Source organism: Muscardinus avellanarius (assembly GCF_963383645.1).
Source record: "Muscardinus avellanarius genome assembly, chromosome: 8".
Taxonomy (NCBI): Eukaryota; Metazoa; Chordata; class Mammalia; order Rodentia; family Gliridae; genus Muscardinus; species Muscardinus avellanarius.
In genome coordinates this window covers 51,423,047-51,441,164 of record NC_137794.1, presented here as the reverse complement: position 1 = coordinate 51,441,164, position 18,118 = coordinate 51,423,047, and the positions used below count along the sequence as shown (strand labels likewise).

General features: G+C 39.7%; 1 protein-coding gene across 8 annotated transcripts in view; it reads right to left on the bottom strand.

The window, feature by feature from the left end:
* Positions 1–17,641, bottom strand: part of KLHL32 (kelch like family member 32) — a gene marked incomplete at both ends in the record, with an annotated part of 159,244 nt that extends 141,603 nt beyond the window's left edge. For all 8 annotated transcript variants that reach the window (XM_080700372.1, XM_080700377.1, XM_080700376.1 and 5 more), the window contains 2 exons: positions 8,162–8,342; positions 17,619–17,641. In XM_080700372.1, the coding sequence (XP_080556498.1) occupies positions 8,162–8,342; positions 17,619–17,641 (204 nt within the window). The remainder of the gene's footprint in view (positions 1–8,161; positions 8,343–17,618) is intronic.
* Between the last annotated feature and the right edge of the window lie 477 nt (positions 17,642–18,118).

Below are 18,118 nucleotides of genomic sequence, written 5' to 3'. Positions count from 1 at the left end.
CTTACTTCATGGGGCAGGCGGAGGGGGGGGGAGAGAGACAGACAGAGACAGAGACAGAGACAGAGACAGAGAAACAGATGGTTCTCAGGGCCACACACCCAGTGACACACCTCCTCTTCCAGCCACACCTTACCCAACCAGTTACACCAGAGTCCATTCAAATATCAATCCACCCATGGATTTATTCACTGATGAGATCTGAGCCCTTATTCAACTATCTCACCCCTAAACATTTTTGTTTTGCCAATACACGAGCTTTTCTAGGAGACATTCTATATTTCATCCATAACACGGGGAGAGAAATTCCAACGAGGGGATTGGTGAGTGCCCAGGAGCACAACACAGCAGGAAACTTCCAATCAGATGGCAGCAGGGCGGATGAAAATGGAGGAAAGGCTGTGTTGTGCCAGGTGCTGTGGTGAGGTCTGGGGAAGCAAAGATGAGAACAGCACAGAGCCCCACGGCTCCGCCCCTTGTGCAGGACTTGGAGAATCATCCTCACATTCAGTCTCCCTCCATGCTTCCTCCATGGCCCAGCTTCTTTCAAAATGCCATTGGCTGCTCTTTTCCCATCAACAGTGTGAACATTCTCTTCCTCACAAGTCCCTAGCCCTCAAGCTGGGGGCCTCCAGCCTCCCTCCTTCCGCCCCTGCACCATCTGCCACAGTCCTGTGGACTCTCCCTCCTTCAAGTCGCTCCTCAAACATCTCCTCCTCTTCCCAGCCATCTGCTCCCCATTTCCCTCAGGCCACAAGCTCTGTCCTAACTGCTCCTAAGAACCCCGGCATAAATTATTTAAATTTCAACCTCCTTTACTTTTTTGTAAAAATGAAGATCATAATATGAGTACCCATCTTCTAGGTTTCTTTAGAAGATGAAGTGAGTTGATACCCATAAAACACTGAGAATAATAAGTGCCTGGAGGACAGTAAATGCTCAGTGAGTGGTGGTTACTATCATTATTGTTACTGATTGAGAATGCAAAAGAGGGGACCAGGTACAGAAACAAGGCTCCAGCCCAAAACACCATTTCAAATCTCAACCCTAGTGCCAGTTACATTATATAGTTACATTATATTATAGTTATTTTTTTCATTATCTTTCTCGATCACCAGACTATAAATTCATTTAGTGTCTAGAAAATAGTAGGTCTGTAACAAATACTTAGTGAAATGAAAAAAAATTTGAATTATATATTAGATGCTCATTTAGTAGTCTTTTATGCCTTTTTAATCAGATAATGGCTAACGAATATGATTATAAGAAAAACATGGAACATAAACTTTTTTACGTTATGGGTTTTATGTCCTTCTCTTGAATTTAAAATTACATAGGCAGAAGCACATGCAGGCTTGAATGGGAAAAGATGCTCAAATATTTAACTCTCAAAATGTCATATTTGAATCACTTTACCAACACGTCTATGAAGCTATGTTAGACAGTCAAGACAGCTGCTTCCTTGGCCAGAAAGTGTAGGCGTTTATGGAGATTCAAGCTACAGATTGCAAACATAAAACAACGGCTTCCAGTACCACAGGGTGGCCCGCAGCCCACAGGGGCCCCTCAGAGAAGAGGATTCCAAAAAGAGAGGATGAAAGGTAGACTCAGCCTCACCTCCTGCCTATGCTGTAGGTCACAAAGCCCCTAACTTCTGCTACCCTGACTCAACACTCCCAATTTAATTCTGTTCAACAGTGCTTTAATGGCTAGTCGAGGTCCCTCTTCAAGATGTTACTGGTAAGAGACTGCAATACAGAATACATAAACGTTAATTCCTTTAAGGAGATAAACTGAGGGTCTTAAGAGTTTAGAAAAGGGGTATCCTGCCAATGAATTTGGGGAAGCAGCACAGGATAGGTAAGATTAGGCTTCATGAGGGCTAGCATCCTTAATTGGCCGTGAAAAGATTTAGACAGGTTATACAGAGTGTGAATAGGAGGTTATAGGTTCAAAGTTGGGAAGTGCAAAGGCCCTGAGGTGTTTGGGGAAACAGTGTTGCCACAACACTGAATGAAATGATGCTGGAGACGAGTCAGAGTCAGTCGGAGGGTGTGAAGGCCACTTCAAGCAGCATGGCAGGCAGGCAGGCAGGGAGGGAGGTGCTCTGGAGCACCTAAGCAGGGCAGGAAACTTCACCTCACAGGTTAGCATGATAGTTTGGAAAGGAACAGATAAAGGAAAATGAAAAGGTAGATGGTTACTGGGATATTCTAAGCAAGAGGGAAGGCATGCCAGATTCAGAAAATGAAAAGATGGGAAAGGATGAAACCAAAAGCTATGCTGACATATCAAAAGGTGAGTGAGGCCAGGTGTGCTGGGTATAGAGGAGGCTGAGATGGGAGGATCCCAGATGAAGGCTAGCCCATGGAAATCTAGCAAGACCCTGTTTAAAAAGAAAAAGAAAAAAAAAACCTGGGGGTATATCTCAGAGGTGGAATGCCCCTGATTCAATCCCCAGTACCACCCAAAAAATAAAAAATAAAATAGGGCTGGGGATGTAGCTCAGAAGCAGAATGTTCCTGGATTCAATATCTAGTTTGGAAAAAAAAAAAAAAAGTGAGTGAACCTATAGCCAGCTGAGCCTAAAAATGAACTGACCTTCCTTCACAGTAACACCTAGGTAGAAAAAGGCCAGGAACCTTAATGTTAGTCAAGTAATAAGACAACCAATGTTTACCAAAAGTTGACTATGTGTCAGACTCTGTGCTTAGGGTTTTAGTCAACTCATTTCATTAAATCTCTGTGTCAACCCATCCTGAGAGTTGTGTTTTATGATCATCAGTTTACAGATAAACTAGCATGGGTGCACAGAAGTAAGATGACCTTCCTAAGTTCATAGCACACGGTAAAGAGGGTGACTAACCCAGCAAACATTAAAATAGAACCTACTATTCGCTAAGAATGGTGGGAAACAATGGTGAACAGGCAGGGCCTTTGGTGCTGGGTGAAAACTCAGATCTGACTCTTCCTTCCTCCACTGCTTTGCCTGAAATTTTAGGGAAGGAAATCCCTCCTCTGACTCAGTTACAGCATTTGACTAATATCATGCCTGGCCCACACTACTGAAATTAAACCTAAAGTTTTTATTTTTTAAAGTCGCTATTTTTTAAAGTCATTCTTGACTCAAGAATCCGTTTTCACGGCTTCTTTTAAAATGGTGAAGATCACAGGAAATCACAGTACTTTGAACTCAACTTCTCATTCATTATTCATGTCTTAAGCAAGAAAAGCTGTTGTTAACTCTCAGACCGATATAAAGGAATGGTTTACATTAAAGCTCACGCCTTGCCGGGCGTGGTGGCACACGCTTGTAATCCCCGCACTTGGGAGGCAGAGACAGGAGGATCGTGCAGGTTCGAAACCAGCCGTGCTGGCTTAAGAGACCCTGTTTCCAAATAAAAATATAAAAATAGGTCTGGGAGTGTAGCCCGGAGGTAGAAGGGCTTCCAGGAACCCCAGTACCACCAAAAAAAAAAAAAAAAAAAAAAAAAGCTCACGCCTTCAGGCTCATGCAGTCCCACCTTTCTTGAACACAGAACAAGCTTTAAAATAAACTTCCAGATATCAGAGTTTAGACTACAAAATCTAGTTTACATCTAAGTACTTAACATGAAAAGATCACACTACAAGAAAACAAAATATATGAATAACTTATCTTAAATACTCCGGATATTAAGAATTGAAATTCCAGCCAGGTGTGGTGGCACATGCTTGTAATCCCAGTACTTGAGAGGCTGAGACAGGAGAATCACAGGATCACAACCAGCCTTAGCTACTTAGTGAGGCCCTCTGCAACGTAGTGAGACTCTGTTTCAAAATAAAGAATGCAAAACAGGGCTGGGGGTATAGCTCTGAGGTAGAATGCCCCTGGGTTTAATCCCTAGTAACACACACACACACACACACACACACACACACACACACACAGAAATACACATGACACAAAATATTTCTTCATTCACTTAATACAAACTTACTGCACTGACAAAGCATGGGCAACATGATCATTGTGAGACACACAGCAGTTACTAAGCCCAGATGCTGTTTCCAGGTGCTTCAGTGACAGAACGCCAAGACACTAGGAAAGCGAACACTTCTCTAGTTTAGGCCCTGTGGCTGTTGGAAGACAAAGCTTCAGGGGTCTCCTGCATTTCTGCATATATTGCAAATGAAATGACTATCAACTATCATTTGTTCTCAATTCAGTTTTCAAGGATATTTCTAGAGTAAATGACCTTGGAAGACAGTGGTATCACAGTCCGAAGAAAGGACAAGTTTGCTTACAATCTGGGAAGACGAAGTATCTCTTTGCCCAGTATAGTATAGGAATGGTTACTGTCCAGGATGATAATATCTCCCTCTGGAGCAAAGGGAAACATTTATAACTACCCATTATAAAAGATTACCGTTCCGTTGGGCAGGGTGGTGCACACTTATAATCCCAGTACTTGGGAGGCTGAGACAGAAGGATCACAGGTACGAGACCAGTCTCAACAAGTTAGGGAGGTTATCAGCAAGTTAGTAAGATCTTGTTTCCAAATTAAAAAAATAAAAATGAAAAATAAAAATAGGGCTGGAGTGTAGTTGGGAGGTAGAATGACCCAGGGTTCAATTCTCAGCACCACAAAAAAATGAGTCGCTGTTCTCTGAGTACAATGATCTTCTCTTATAACACAATCAACTCAATGGGCAGCAACACAACCTGGTTCTCCTTTGCATCATCCAATGGAAATGTGGGCCCGGGAAAGAGGTGCAAATATGCCGACAATCAGACACTGCTGTCATGGTGAAAAATAATCTGTCCTTTGTTCCTGAGTTAGAAGTCTCATGTCTTTCTACCAGCATCTTATGAAACTGTTGGTTAACTAGTTAGCTTGCAAGTAGGGTAAAATATCAAATGTATGATAGTTCTTGACAGCGATAGGTTGCCAAAATGGCAACACATTCTTCCCCTTCTGGCGTCTGTTGTTCCCTTTCTTGTACTGTCCTGTACTGATTCTGGTTGTCATGTGATTAGTAACAGCACACAAACCGAAGCTTGGAAAACAACTGCATCGCGAGTGCTGTCCTCTTGCTGTTCTTAGAATTTAGTCACCATGTAAAAAAGCCTAGGCCAGTCTTTTTTTGAGAAATACATGGCCCAGTTTCCCCTAACATCCCAGACAACTGCTCATCAATTACCAGGCATTAAACAAGGCCAACTTAGGTCACTCAGCCTCCAGCCAACCTTACAGTGGATCACCAACAAAAGAGCAAATCCAGCATAGAGCAGCTGGTCTAGCAGACTAGACCTAAATATTTAGCTTCTAAAAAAATACTGGGTACGAGTGAAACATTAATTGTAGTATAATATCTATATATCACAAGCTCCATAGGAATCAGCCTACATCTAGTTAAATATTGCAATACCAAGCCAGGCGTGGTGGCGCAGGCTTGTAATCCCAGCGCTTGGGAGGCTGAGACAGGAGGATTGCGCAGGTTTGAAGCCAGCTTCAGCTACTTAGTGAGGCTCTCAGCAACTTGAGACCCTGTTTCCAAATAAAATATAAAAAAATAAGTCTAGGAGTATAGACAAGTGGTAGAAAGCCCCTGGTCTCCATCTCCAGTACCAATAAATAAATAAATAAATAAATAAATACTGCAATATCAGCATGTTAGCACAGTGCCTAGAAATGAGTTATATGCCAACCATTCCAACTTACAGAGTTAAATCACAACTGTTTCAACTTAGTTTTGGTTTCTCTGGCTAAAGAATCAGTACACAAATCTTTTTTTTTTTTCATCTTACATGCAATTGGTTTTGAGATTGAAAGAACTATATATGAATTCAATAGGGTTCATGGCCAAAAAAGCAAATTTGTCACATCAGGTGATGAATGCATAAGTCAGCCCTTTTACTTAATATCTGGCTATACTTAGCAAGTTACTTAAACATAATGTACTTTCTTCACAGGCTCTATAATACAGCTATTATAAAGGAGGCCCTCTGTGGCCATGACCTTTCAAGTACAAGGGACACTCATGCAAATGCATGTACTCATTTTTACTCTTTCAACTCATTTTTAGTCTTACACACACACACACACACACACACACACACACACACACACGCGCGCGCGCGCGCGCATGCACGTGCACGCACGCGCACACTCGGATGTGCATGACACCAAATTATTTTCCAAAATTAAATTATAAATCCAACAAGTTCAGACCTGGGTATAGAGAAGTTAAGCACCGAGAAGACTATATTTTGTTCTATAAGAAGACAAACTCATTATACAACGTGCACACATTTTATCATTTCAAAATCCCTCTGAATAATTGTATTTTATTGTTCATAATCCCTCTGGATAATAAGCCCTTTCTGAAAGATGAATATCTGACAAGGTGATAATACATAACTGTATCACCCTATTAACAATAAAATATCACTTTGCAGATAAACTACTCTGCTTCAGTTTTGCAGTATAGAGCTAAATCCTTACTTTTAATCTTAGAAACAGGCATTTCACTACTTACCTCCTTATTCTCTACATTGCCCAGCTTCACTACAGTTAAAACAACTTTTTTCATAATCTTTCTTTTGCCATTTGTCATCCTCAAAAATTCTCCCTCATTGCTATCTGGCAATTGAATGTAGTTGGTATTGTTTATCAAACATGAAAAACAAGACTGGTGTTGGAAAACGAAACCAACAAAAACACTGCTCACGAGCCTAGGTTGGTTTCTGTATCATGTAGAGACTTTGGTGAGGGAATTTTAAAAATTGACAAAGGTATATTCCCAATCGTATAAAATTCATACATTACCTTTCAAAAATATTAGTTATTAATTAACTAAAATAACAGTAAAAAGAGATCAAATAATTTAAATAATGTATATTCAGAAATTAATAACTCAAAAATTCTGGCTAATAATTTCCCATGTTTTCTTATTTATCTCTTTCTTTCTTTCTTTCTTTCTTTCTTTCTTTCTTTCTTTCTTTCTTTCTTTTTGTGGGTATGGAGATGGAACCCAGGGGTATTTGACCTCCAAGCTACACCCCCTGCCCTATTTTTTATTCTTTATTTTGAAACCAGGTCTCACTGAGTTGCAGAGAGAAGTAGCTGAGGCTGTCCGCAAACCGCGGTCCTCAGGTCTCAATCTCAGCCTCCCGAATGCTGGGATTACAAGCGTGCGCCACCATGCCCAGCTTCTTTTTTATATTAATGTATATAAGAAGTAGAATAGCATAGTGGTTAAGAGTCAGATATGGATTTCAGTTTCAGATTTGCCATTTAGAAGCTGTGTGACTTATTATAACTTATGAGTTAAAATAAATTTCTTAACCTGTGATATGCAGTTTATTTATATGCACAATTATTTAATAGTATGTATATGCATTCTTACAATGAGTTTTTGTGAAGATTAAATTATATATATGTATGTATATATATACACATATATATATACATACATATATATATATAGTCTTTGTCGACCCAAATAACAGAGAATACTAAACAAACGAAACTTAATCAACAATAAACATATTATACATTTCTATCTTCAAAAAAAATGTGAGTCACAGCATTATATATCATCAGTAGCAGGAAATCAAACTCCAAAGTTTTACTAAACAAGACATTGTCTTCCTCAGCCATACATGTCAACTGTAAAGGTTTATGAGATCAATTTCATCTCTGTACCAGGAGAAAATAATTAGAAAGCATTAAGAACATGTATAGAAAATAAAAATAAAAAACATTGCATATATTTAGGAACTTTCTTAGTTTTAACAAATTGTTTTGCAGATGTTCTGACCCTAAATCCAGAAACATACATCCCATGGCCCACACCCCCATATGGAGCGCTACGACCATACCACATTTTCCAGTGATGGTAAAACACCAAATGCCCCTTGGCTCAGATGTAAAGAGGAAGACTGTTCTCTGCAGGGCACAGCCAGGCGCCCAGTCCAGGGAGTATCTCAGCGGGGCCCTAGATCTGATTTAGTCACCATGTGAAAAAGAACATGGGAAAGAACACAGGTCTCCAACATTCACAATTCTGGAGACTAGAGACTACAGTCTAACTGGCCCTTGATTGAGGATGCTAGGAAATGCTGTCATCTTCTGTTAACTGGTATCCTCAAAGAAACAGACAAACTGCCTTAACTTACCCGGAAATAGTCACTGCACGCTGCTAGCACTGCCTTGTGAGCGTGGAATTTCTGTTCCTCCGCAATCAGGGTGACGTCACACAGGATGCCATCACTTCTCTGCTGATTCAGCGCTGCCAGGACGCTGTCATTGTGAGATTCTGAATGGCAGAGCCTCTGGCCTGTCAGCATTTCTTGAATACTACAAAGGAGAGCAGTGGAGTCAGTGTTCCTGCTTTCACTGACTTCCCAGACAATTCTCACTCTTTCCTAAGGACTAAGGAGACTCCTGGGCACTGCACCACTTTGACCTTTGCCTTCCTCTTCTTTTCTCTCCACTCTTGTCTTTTCTTTACCTTGCCCCCACTCAGAGTTTATCTCTCCTTCTAGTTCCCATTCGTGTGTGTGTGTGTGTGTGTGTGTGTGTGTGTGTGTGTGTGTGTATGTGTGTCTCTACTCTGAGATTGCCTCTCTTTCTCTGGTTTAGTACTTTACTGTGTCTCCCCACAGGATACAAGACTCCACTAATTAATACAGGAAAAGTGAGCAAACGTTGGTTAGGGGGAAAGAACTGCAGGTGTCCCTTCCACAGAATAGGCAATCAGACCACAGCACCTTATTAACATACTTAGGAAATTAGGCAGCACAAAGAGAACATCAAAAGAAATGCATTTTTTTAAAAGTTGAAAGTAAAAATTTATCTATATTATCAGTCTTCAGTGTCTGCCTTTGATCGCTGTACTAGTTTTATGAGTAACTATATAATTTTATTTTCCTTTCTGGATTGCTAGACTTACCCTTATAAAGCTTACCCTTTCATTCTCTATCCCGTCCTAAAATATTTATCTTTATATCCCTTCAAAAGTCCTAGGTGAAAATCTCAAATTTCCTAAGATAATGTAGAAGTAATGTTATAAGCACAAAGTACATGTATAGATAACCATGGGCAATCACATTTTAGATCATCAAAAATCTCCACCATTCTCTAAAATCTTAGAATAGGCATTGGACTGAAGTGCGTGAGCTATGCCAGTAATAAGTTACTCCTAGAAGAACTACTCGAACAATAGACTCTTCTCAAAAACACCACAAGGACCATTGAAACTTTTCTCTCCAGTATGATAATTCCTGCATCTAATCCCTCCTTCTCAGCATGAAAGAACTGCTCAGGGGCACCACAGAGGTACCACCAGCCTTGTCTGCTTGCTTGGTTCATTTGACAGGACTCTGCCCAGCCCGCATGCCAGGTAGCTAGCTGGTAAATGATAGCTAAGCACAAATCACCACTTTAAAATTAACCAAATATTTCCCATGAAATGCTAAAGTACAGTCAGTAAGCTTTATTGGACGTTTTCAACTGGGAAGATTCAGAAACGTCAGAACTATGGAAAGACAGTAAGTTGACAGGAGGTGATGATATAGGAAGCTCTCGTGGGAAGGTAGGAGGATTATTTTCAGTTTAAATGCAGCAGTGAGTTTTGAAATGATTACTGTCATTGAATATTCATCTAGTGGCACAAGCTATAGGCAGACTCTTAAAATCACTATGAAAACCACATTCAGAAGCATAAATAATTTGTGTAAATTTCTACATAATGTCTAGAATAGAGATTAATTAGCATTGCTCAGATGAAGACATGAGGAAACAAAATAGGAACAGATGCATTTTATCAGCTAATTTTATCATTTTATCAGACACATTAACAGCTTTAGGACCTTTAAAAAACTCTTTTCTAAAAAGATGATGCTTTTCTATACTTGATAGAATAAAGTATTTGCCATGTTCAATGAGATATTCTTAGTGATTTGTAATTAATAATTCATTAAATTTTATAATAACCCTAGGAGGTAGGTACTATTGTTACTTCTATTTCACAGATAAGAAAAACAAAAGTTTATGATCAAGCGTTTTGAAAGCATAGCACCAAGAAAACAATGTAATTGTTTAAAGAAAATAATGTAATTTCTTCTGCTTAAAAAATAATCTGTAAAGAAGATCTCCAAAATTTATCCTTTTGGGGATGAAAGTCACAAAACTTCCTGATAATTGTATATTTGCACTGTGTATACTTTATCTCAAAATCAGCCCTTCAAAAGAATATACATGAGCCGGGCGTGGTAGCACAGGCTTGTAATCCCTGCTCTTAGGAGGCTGAGACAGGAGGATCGCACAGATTTGAAGCCAGCCTCATCTACTTAGTAAGCCTCTCAACAACTTAGTGAGACCCTGTTTCCAAATAAATTATAAAATAGGTCTGGGAGTACAGCCTGGAGGGAGAAAGCCCCTGGGTTCCACCCCCAGTACCACCAAAAAATAATAATAAATAATAATAATAATGTACCTGATTATAATAGCATGAGATAATAACAAGAAATGTTTGATATCATGCTACAAAAACATTTGTCTTTGTACTACAACTAAAAGTTGGGGGACAGAAAATAGATTTGTATTCTTATAACCTTAGAAAATGTAAGTGTATTTGAAACTCTCATAAATTCTTTTCTCTGCTTTTTAATCACCTTAAATACAAAATAAATGTATTTTGAAGCTTCATATGTAGTGGAACAGAAGAATATATTAAAATAATTGCCTTAACATGTTTCCTTAATAATTTTCCAAATATAGTACCACAATTCATGTCTTTATTATCAAACCTAAATCAGTGTTTGCATTTCAGCGAGCTGTGGAGAGTGTATAAATCTTGCCAGGGAAAGAGCAGCTGTAAACTGAAACTTGGCAAAGAATAAAGGGCTCATCTTTGAGACAATACTGATGCTTCAGGATTTCACAGGATCACTCAACTTGGCTTGAAATAGTCAAGCTTAAAGAAAATAGCATGCTTAATATTTAAGACAACACTTGGCACAAAATCCCAAATATTTTGGAACCAATATGTTAGGAATCCTTAAGTGCAGAAACAAATACTCCAACATTTGGCAAGAAGTAAAGGCCCATTAATCAACAAGTCATCATTGTATTCTGAAAGTAACTTCCCACTCAACTCTCAAATGTGAATCAGTCTTCTACTGTTTAAGTCACATTGACCACAGAACAGGGCTGGAAGGCAACAGATTTACTTTGCCATGGAGTAATAGACCAGGGAGGAGCCACATCGAAGACTCCAACACACCATGCTTAATTAAAATGGGGAGCAAGTACTTGCAATCAACTCCATGAGCTTCTAGACATAGATACAAATAGAAAACTAGGTGCATGCCTGTAATCATAGTACTGGGGAGGCTGAGACAGGAGGATTGCAGGTACAAGGCCAGCCTTGGCAGCTTAGTGAGATCCTGTTTCAAAATAAAATATAAAAAGAGCTGTGGATGTAACTTGGGGACAGAATGGTCCTTGGTTCAATCCCTAGTACCACAAAAATATTAGCAGACTATACCTCCCCAATTCATAGGAATATCCCTTCACTACTTGGGTAACAAAGAAAAAAAAAACACCACATATCCTAAAACTATTAGAAAAATACACAGCAGCAGCAGTTACATTTCTCAAGGGAATACAGATTTTTGTGTCATTGTAAAATTGGGAGAAAAAAACTGCCCACAGAAGAAATATTGTCACTTCAAAACCCACAGGTAGCACAGAGGGTGCCTAGGCTTCCCAAGTGCAACTCCAATACCCTTCCCTTTAAAGGACCTAAGAACTGCACTGTCTAACACAGAAGGCATGTGTGGCTGGCTACCAAGGGCTCCAAATATGGCTAGTCCAAATTGAGATGTGCTGTTAGTATAAAATAGACACTGGATGTTAAAATAAAACAAAAAATAGAAAATATCTCATAAATAGTTTAATATTAATTATACTTATTGAGATTATTTGGGGCACATTGAACTATATAAAATATATTGTTAAAATTCACTTGACCTGTTTCTTTTCATCTTTTTTTGAAATGTGGCTACTTTAAATATATAGAGGCTTCTCATTAAGGCTCTACTGGGCAGTTGACAAGTTTTCAGGGTTCAGGTGACTCCAATTAGGCTGCCAAGGAGGACTGCTCTTCATGTAGCTCACAGGCTCTGGGCACCAGTGGGAAGTCCAAGGCTCCCTGAGCAGCAGAACCTTGTTAGTAACACCAGGGAGCATCCACTTGATCCACTGAATGTCAGCGTCTAATAATAGGGAGATTCATGAGTGAGATCTTGGGGAACAACACTATCCATGACTTCAAGCCCATAACTTTCATTCTGCAACTGGTGGCAAAACTAATAAATCAAATGCAGAGCACGATGTTCATCACACTGTCCGCCCTGCTCTGAGTGAATCACTGCTTGACAGCAAATTGCTACTTTGAGTTCATGGAGTTAACATTTTTGATCAGAGAAATTGCACAGAGACTTTCTTTCTTTCTTTCTTTCTTTCTTTCTTTCTTTCTTTCTTTCTTTCTTTCTTTCTTTCTTTCCTTCTTTTTGGTGGTCCTGGGGGTGGAACTCAAAGGCTTTCTGCCTCCAGGCTATACTCCCAGACCCATTTTATATTTTATTTGGAAACAGGGTCTCACTAAGTTGCTGAGAGCCTCACTAAGTAGCTGAGGCTGGCTTTGAACCTGCGCAATCCTCCTGTCTCAGCCTCCCAAGCGCGGGGATTACAAGCGTGAGCCACCACACCCAGCTGCACAGAGATTTTCATAGAATAAAATTTGGGTTAAATTTTATTCAGTCCTTTTTTAATATGTAAATTCCAAAATGGACATATTGTTTTAAATATCTGCATTTCAAATTTTAAAATTCAACTGAATTTCTCAACCACTTAGACATAAAAATGATACCTATGTGTTTTTCAAGTAAGGCTACCGATAAGGTATTATATTCTTTCATATCAAAACCAGTCAGGTACCATTAAGAGCTCATTTCTTTTTATTGTGAGCTTCATTTCTTAAACTGAAGAAAGAAACTGCAAAAAAATTGATAACAGAATTGTGCCTGATTCTCTCAATAGTCTTGATAAATTATTAAGAAACTTTATTTTATTTTTATGAAATACTTTATATTTTATAAATTCTTTAAAGTGAATGTTAATCATAATAGATATAACCCTAAAAATAAGCCAAGAAGATATAACATACTTGGGAAATGACCAAGAAATAATGAAGATTATGCAGAAAGGAACTTAAGTGTAATGAATAGTTTTATATCCTTTCCTCCCTCATTCATTCACTCAACAAATATTTATTCAGCCTATAGGTGTTGGCAATAAAACAGTGAGCAAACCAGATGTGGTAACAGCACTCATGCAACATTCATTTTAGCCAGGTAAGGGGGTTACATATTAATCAAGTCATCTGGCTTTTCTGAAGGAGTACTTGAAATGCAGGGCAAAGGACAGAGCAAGCTACCCTGGTAAAAAGGGAAGAGGAGGTTTCCCAGGCATGAGAAAAGCAAATGTAGTCATCCGTGGCAAGAGGGGTTGTGGCACTTAGGCAGTGTCCAGAAGGCTAAAGCCTGGAACCCTGAGGGCAAGGCAGAGACCTGTGCAGGAGGGGCCCAGATAGCAGAGGCTGAAGCCCACTCATGCAGGCCCTCTGGGCCAGCTTATCCTAACAGTCACAGGGAGTCACCACAAAGGTCATTCAGTCTGCAGTGCCAAGCACAGCCAGGGAGCCTGGGCTGGTCTAGAGCAGTTCTGAGCTGTAGCCATGGTTTGTGGGTTATGGACTGGAACATGGAAATAGAGTGTCAGGTGAATGTGTTTGAAAGCTATTCAGAGGAGAAATATAGAAGCCTTGGTGATGGATTATATATGAGGGGGGGTGGGAAGGAAATATCCACAAAGATGCCTACATTTCTGGTTTGTACAAGTTGATATTTTCAGAACAAGGGTCCAGGAAAAGAGAATCTGAATTGAAGAAGTGGAAGATGATTCATTTTGGGCCATGAAGTATTGAGTTGTCAACTACTAAATAATAATGCTACCACTCGAGAGGTAGTTGTCTTTAAGAGTCTCAAGGGCAGATGACAAATTCATAGTTTGATTCATGGATCTGGAGCTCAGAAAGAAACCTTGGCTAGAGATATAACTCAATGACTCATCCGCCCATGAGGTAACAGGCACAGCTATTGAACATACCTGAGAGGCAATCAGCAAAGGTTGCTGAGAAGAAAGGAAAGATGGGATTTATCACAGAAACATGACCTTAAAAGCCAAAAATAAAAAAAGCCCCAAAGCAAGCTTATTGAATCTAAAGATTTTATAAACTGGTCTCCAAACAACAATGTAGTTATGTAAATATGGATAGTTGGGTTGGAGTTTTTCTCAGACAAATGTATTATAAATGCCAAGAATATGAGAAATTAAGGATTTAGGAGAATGGTAGAATTGAAACTGTTAAGGAAAATGAGGAAAAGAAAGGGTTGTTAGGTTGGTAGAAAGTAGCAGGGCCAGGAGAAGGACACGACAAGGAGGTCAAAACCATAACCTTAATGAGGTACATAAACCAAGGAGCTAGCCGGGCGTGGTGGCGCACGCTTGTAATCCCCGCACTTGGGAGGCAGAGACAGGAGGATCGCGTAGGTTCGAAGCCAGCTGCGCTGGCTTAAGAGACCCTGTTTCCAAAAATAAAAAAGTATAAAATAAGTTTGGGAGTGTAGCTCAGAGGTAGAAGGGCTTCTAGGAACCCCAGTACCACAATAAAGAAAGAAAGAAAGAAAGAAAGAAAGAAAGAAAGAAAGAAAGAAAGAAAGAAAGAAAGAAAGAAGAAAGAAAGAAAGAAAGAAAGAAAGAAAGAAAGAAGCTAGAAGAAGAGGAGGTCATGGTAAGAGTTGAGTTTCAGCCGAGTGTGGTGGTGCACACTTGTAATCCCAGCATTTGGGAGGCTAAGACAGTAGGAGCACGGTTTGCAGCCAGACTCAGCTACGTAGTAAGGCTTTTTGCAACTCAGAGAGACCCTATTTCAAAATAAAGAATAAAAAATAGGGCTGGAGGTGTAGCTTAGAAGTAGCATCCCCCTGGGTTCAGTCCCCAGTACTGGGAAAAAAAAAAGAGTAGAGTGTCTGATGTAGTAATTCCAGAAATTAAGCAATTACTGGAATATGGAATATGACGAGGCCAAAAGTGTGGCCATGGGAGTGGGTGACTAGAGGAAGGAGAAGAAGAAGGTCTTTGTAAATAAGCAGGTTGAGCACCCAAGGACCATGCAGCTGGACAGATCTTCCATGCTGATGCTGAGGGCTCTGAAAGGTTGTACAGTGTTAGTGAGGGAGGGAGGGGGGAATGGGAAGACTGCAAGCCACGTGGCAAAGCACTCAGTGAACAAGGAAATGTGGAACCCAGGAAGAGGAGAGGGCAAGAAAGACGAAGAGGACTACCTTCAGAACAGCATGTCTATCGTGGATTTCACCAGCAATCACTGAAGAGTAGAGTCTAGAGTATGAAATTCATGAGACGTAAGTGCAACGAATGCACTTGGGGGGTGCAGAGGCAGTATGCTGCCATAGCAGTGCCAGCATTCCCAGAACATCCTTGGAACTAGTCCCCTCTAACAGCTTAGAGTCATAGAAGAAAGCTGGTCTCATTGTTTAATAGACATACCTGATTAAATTTTTTCCCTTGTTTTGCTGCTTCACATGAAACTCAGGGGTATTCTACCTTCCAGCTACACTCCCAGACCCCTTCCCTTTTTAAATTTTGAGACAAAGTCTCACTAAGTTGGTAAGGGTCTCACTAAATTGCTGAGGCTGGCCTTGAACCTGCCTCCCAAGTACTGGGATTATAGACATGCACCACCACACTTGGCCCATACCCGGCCCATACCCGATTCTTAACACATACAAAAAAAAAAAAAAAATCCCAGGTTTTTCACATCTCTTATTCATTGCTCTGAAGACCTTCTGTCTATTTCCTTGGAGGATAATAAAGATTTGCCTCTGGTAAGAATATTCAGATGAATGCCATGTGTCTTCTCTTGGCTGCCCCTTGGGTTTTTGGAATGTGCCAAGCTGCTCCTTCCTGCAGCAGACACTTCACCCAGTCATCCTGCCCTTCAGAGCTCAGGTTAGAGCACTCTCAGAAAGGCATTTCTTCACTGTATTTTTCCTGTACTTTTTCCAATTATTTTTGTATTGCTTTTGATGTAACTATTTGTTTACTATTTGTTTCTCCCACAGAATATACATTTTATTAATATAGACGCCTTATCTGTTTTATTCATAGCTGGATCCTCTGCACCAAGTAGAGTACTTAACTCAATAAGTATATGTGAGATAAATGAATTTTTAAGTTGGTCATGGTGGCATACACTTTCAATCCTAGTACTTAAGAGGCTGAGACAGGAGGATCGCAGGTTCAAGGCTAACCCCAGCAACTTAGAGAAAGCCTGTTTCAAAATTTAAAAAATGAAATAGGGCTGGGGGTTATGGATCAGATATAGAATTCTCCTGGGTTCAGTCCCCAGTATAATAATGAATAAATAGATAAATTGTTAAAGAAAATGTCAAGCCAGGTGTGGTGACACATGCTTGTAATCCCAGTACTTGGGTAGCCTAGACAGGAAGATCTCAAGGTTCAAAGCCAGCCTCAGCAGCTTAGTGAGGCTTTCAACCTCAAATAAAAATAATAGGTCTGGAGAGAGAGAGAGAGAGAGAGAGAGAGAGAGAGAGAGAGAGAGAGAGAGAGAGAGAGAGGGATAGGAGGAGGGAGAAATAGAGAGAGAAGAAGAAGAAGAAGAAGAAGAAGAAGAAGAAGAAGAAGAGGAGGAGGAGGAGGAGGAGGAGGAGGAGGAGGAGGAGGAGGAGGAGGAGGAGGAGGAAGAAGGGAGAAAAAGAAGAAAAAAGAAAATGTCATCAGGACTTTGAGAGTAAGCATTGAACTGTCTACAGTAATTGCTTTAAAGGAAACACGATTAGCTGAACATGGTGATTCACACAGGTTCCAGACCAGCCTAAGCAACTTAACAAGACCCTGTTTCAAAAAAAAAATCCTCAGCAACTTATCAGGACCCTGTTTTAAAAGTAAAAGAGGCTGAAGGTATAGCTCAAAGGTAGAATGTTCCTGAGTCCCATCCCCAGTACCTAAAAAGAAGGCACTGTGTGTGTGTGTGTGTGTATACACAGTGTATATAAAAGAAGGCACTATATATGTATATATATAGTAGCTTTTAAAATAAAATAGCTTTTAAAATAAAATATAATCTTTTAAAATCATATACATATGATTTATACATATACATATGATTTTAAAATCATACAGTAGTAGTGTACCTTTTGTTCAAGAGAAATTAGCATCTTACATAAAAAAGATAAAAAGTAGTGCCATTCAAAGAATCTTGAATCTTCTCTAGGTTTGAACAACAACAAGGTCAGAGTGGTGAGTGAGTCCAGGACAGTCATACCCAAATCACAAGCGCAAACCAGTTTGCTTAGTCCTTCAGAGACATGTCCAGCCCCTGCTCTGTGCTCAGTCCTGGGATGTGCAGTGTGACCATTTCAGGGTTCATTGGACCAAGCAAGAACTTTCTCCTACAGGGAATACCTGAGGCAGCGTTCAGACGGCATTCTCTAGCTGGGCTCCTCGGGGTCTTAGAAGTTTGCAGAGGAATCAGCAAGCATTCCAGCTGCATAAAAAAAGATAAGAAAGAAGAGCATATTGAGCTAAATGCAAAAAAAGGACAGTTTGGGTTTTCATGATACTACCGTTTTATAGCACTAAGGAGGCAGGGTGGAGAGTTTTACTGTTGACATATAACATTCTCATCCCATGCTCTTTTAACATGCAATGTTTCTAAATTTTTAAATTAATTTTTTTCATGTTTTTAGAGATTGAATGATTGGGAAGTAAAATATGTTTGAGAATCAACAATAATTAAAACTTGAAACAAAACACCAAACATCAGATAGTCAAAGAGAAAAATTAAGTTTTCTTTCACTATCAAGTTTATTTTTTATTTTCAGTTATTTTCCTTTTAACAATTTTTTATTGAACATAAATAGTATACACTTAAACTATATTTGGTGCCCTCTCCCCCCACCCCT